Source organism: Glandiceps talaboti, chromosome 9 (assembly GCF_964340395.1).
Source record: "Glandiceps talaboti chromosome 9, keGlaTala1.1, whole genome shotgun sequence".
NCBI lineage: Eukaryota > Metazoa > Hemichordata > Enteropneusta > Spengelidae > Glandiceps > Glandiceps talaboti.
The window spans coordinates 11,552,327-11,556,045 of NC_135557.1; the positions used below are offsets into that span (position 1 = coordinate 11,552,327).

At 33.5% G+C, this 3,719-nt stretch overlaps 1 protein-coding gene across 1 annotated transcript in view; it reads right to left on the reverse strand.

Moving 5' to 3' along the window:
• Positions 1-387: 387 nt before the first annotated feature.
• LOC144440515 (prostaglandin G/H synthase 2-like) overlaps positions 388-3,719 on the reverse strand; it is a 3,682-nt gene continuing 350 nt past the window's right edge. Inside the window, exons 2-5 of the mRNA XM_078129907.1 lie at positions 3,301-3,337; positions 2,231-2,350; positions 1,046-1,196; positions 388-553 (exon numbers count right to left, since the gene is read on the reverse strand). Coding sequence (XP_077986033.1) covers positions 547-553; positions 1,046-1,196; positions 2,231-2,350; positions 3,301-3,337 — 315 coding nt within the window. The 3' untranslated portion in view covers positions 388-546. The remainder of the gene's footprint in view (positions 554-1,045; positions 1,197-2,230; positions 2,351-3,300; positions 3,338-3,719) is intronic.

Consider the following 3,719-nt stretch of genomic DNA (forward strand, 5'->3'; position numbering starts at 1 on the left):
TTGAAAAGTGGTTCTGCGTCTCGTACTACCCCTTGACAGACATGGTGGTTAGGTAAGTCACAGGAAGGGTAACGGTTGGGTAAAGGTGTGTAAATTAGACTTTTTGTGTAGTGTAAATGTCTGCATATAACGACGGTCGGACCAAACCATTCCTCACGGAATTAGTAAGTTATGTATGTACTGTGTTACCTAATAGGTAGTAATGAATATAATTAGACAAATGCCATGATTAATTTTATTACACCATTTTTGTCATGCTGGAGACATATACATCACATATCCGTATGTGAACTTGAAAGTTAATAGCACAAAGGAAGAATTGAATGATAGAGTTAATTTCTCTGAATAGAAACGTTATAGATATAAACAAATGAAACAAGACTCTTCTGTAATGTACACAACTCATTACCAAACAAAGACAAGAACGTCAAAAGACAGGGATATTATTGTAATAATAGTAATGATAATGTTGTATTCCAATTATCCATTTCACGCTTCCTTCATCTATATACCAATGAGGAGTGAGTGAATGTACTGTGATGATTATCAAATTCTGGAAAAAAAATTAAAATGTATGAATCTGCCTAATGTTTTTACTACTATTTCAAAATAGTTAAAGTTTAGTTTAGCGTCTCATATGTATTTGGAGGGGTGTATGTATGTATGTATGTATGTATGTATGTATGTGTGTATGTGTGTGTATGTATGTATGTATGTATGTATGTATGTATGTATGTATGTGTGTGTGTGTGTGTGTGTATGTATGTATGTATGTATGTATGTATGTATGTATATATGTATGTATAATGGTAAAAATGTGTATGTTTTTATCGTCAAATATTTTCCATAGGTGTAAATCACATATGTCGCCAAGAAAAGCGAATGAGATGACAATCGTGTTTTTTTAATTGATAAAATCTACAATTCATTTCATAAAAAGATACAGCCAAGTAATCGCAAAAGAACCATGGACCAGAATACGAATAGACAAATGTGGTGTCTACAACAAGATAAACATTATGCGTAAATATAAAACTATTCTTACTTCAAAGGTGTTTCACAGCCTCGTCCTGTATATCCCTCCACACAGGTGCAAAAATATAAACTCAATTCCCCATTTTGCCTACAAGTACCTCCATTCTGACATGGTTCCGATGAACATAGTTCCGCCACTTTCGTGTCCGTAGATGAAACAGCTAATAACATAATAACCATGATAACATTCATATTACAATGTGACATTGAATTACTACGACCCTCACGTTGGTGGCCATTCTATTGTGTTATGTGGGAGGATATTATTATCGCCCCATCTGCCGTATGTACATCTGTCTGTCTACACATGATATCTTATCTACAATAACACAGTGCTTAGGCACGTTTCCTTTGGTTGAAAGCTCACTCATAAACGTTCCTGGGTAATTTGCAAGAACAATGATTTCAATGAGCCAAGACCAGCTTTATATTAAATGTAATTGTTGGAAATATATAACTGATAACTGAACACATTGTATATATTGATTTTAAAACAACAATTCTGAGAAAGTCTTCATTGTGGCACAATTTCTTTGAATATGAAAACGCTCTGCTCGGCAGAAGGCGACATATAAAGACTGTTTGGTATAGGGAGTTCACATTGTTATTGTAAAGGTTATTTGAAGGGACTACTGTCAGTATATTCAGCCAGCTATTTACTTTTAAAAGATGAAAATGTACCAACAATGTTTTCATGTGTCCAATATCTCATGCAGCTACAATACCCTCTTTTAATAGCCTCGTATTTATGAATATGTAGGTTTGAATCATTGCCACTTCATCGTTACACATCTTACTTCAATTGACAGACAAATTCTGTGTAAAATCATTGTGTAGGAATACCAGTATGCCGTAATGGTATGTATAGAATTGACAACAAATGATTCGTGTTTGTTATATTTTTTTACATTTGATATTAGCGTCAACTGTTCAAACCAGGATGGTCAGATGTTTCCTAACAACCGTTGTCAAAAATTCGTTTAAAGCAAATAATAAAATATGAAGTATTATTCCTAAAATTCGAGCTTTTCCCCATAATCCGTTGGCAACATCAACTGAAAATGGACATTTCGTTTCACTGGCTTCAGCTTTGTATAACCCTATTTAAAGTCAAAGTAGCAACATACATTGAAAATTAATGTATCCCATGCTCACATATAATCAGAAATGTATCGTATGAATGTAAACAACTTACGTGTTTCACAGTCTATTCCGGTAAAACCGTCTTTGCAATTACATAAGTATAAATCATTTTGCTCAATGAAGATACATTGCCCCTCATTCTGACATGGTGTGGATGAGCATGGTGTCACGTCTTTATATGTAATGACAAATATAACAACACTATATTACACATTTGGTATGGTCAAATTATATCATAACCATTTAGATATGTTTCACACAGCGGTCTTTATACTGACATGTATGTAGAGTTACTATGTGTTGGTATTTATACCAACAAGTTTGAAAATATCCTATTTTTAGAAAAAGGTATGCAGGAGAAACAGCACAGTTTCATTTGCTTGCTATGTGTTTTTGTAGTATAAATCATGCATTGATCAACCTATAATGCAATGTAACACTCCTTGACAAAGAAATAATTTGTAGAGTTATGAAATAACAAACTACTGCATTAAATATGATCCCACTTAAATGCAAAATTAGTATTACAGAACGTAACGTAATATACTGTTATCATTGAATTGGCCATATTGTTTTATTTGCAGTTATTAACATTCAACTTAGGAATTAACTTTCTCGTTAGCGTTCATAATTACGATCACACGAGTCTGGCATTAATGTCTCCATTGTGTTTTTTTCTAATGTTTTGGCCAATGTTTTATATTATGGTGAGGTTCTTTCATGCAATGAAGATGTGTGATGATCAGTTAATGTCGGTTATGAACAATTTAAAGAATTAGTTCAAATTTAGATAAAGATTAATTTGTCATTGTTCTATTGGGTGTTGTAATATTACACATTAGCGGCAATTATGAACACTCCTTTATGAGGCTATATATATATTTATATTATATCATCATCATCATCATCATCATCATCATCATCATCATCATCATCATCATCATCACCGCCGCCGCCGCCACCACCACCACCACCACCACCACCACCACCACCACCATCATCATCATCATCATCATCATCAATCATCATCATCATCATCATCATCATCATCATCATCATCATCATCATCATCATCATCATCATCATCATCATCAAAGGAAAACAATGCAATATCATACGTACCTCGATCGACTCTTTCTGCGTTCGCAGCGTATATCACCTGCAGATTAATAAATATATAGTATATTTTAATATGTTAACTATTTTTTTTTCAGACATGTCTTTGTTATGTTTTCCTCTGTGTATTTAAATGATAAATAATACCAGCGACATTGATGTGGATGACAGGGGATAGGTGAGAGACCCACCTGCACAATGGATAGACATTGTGCAAGTGTAATGACTTTAATTCAACAAAATTAACATTTTGGGAGGGTGTCTAACCATTTCCATCTACCTAATGCATGATGTGATATCGCCAAATTATCTGATTATTAAGCATACCAGATGCTTGTAACAAGTGTATTGCTTTGGTGTAAAACCACGTCATTGCGTGAAAGACATAATATATGATAGTATGTTGACTAATAAACATTTTCTAG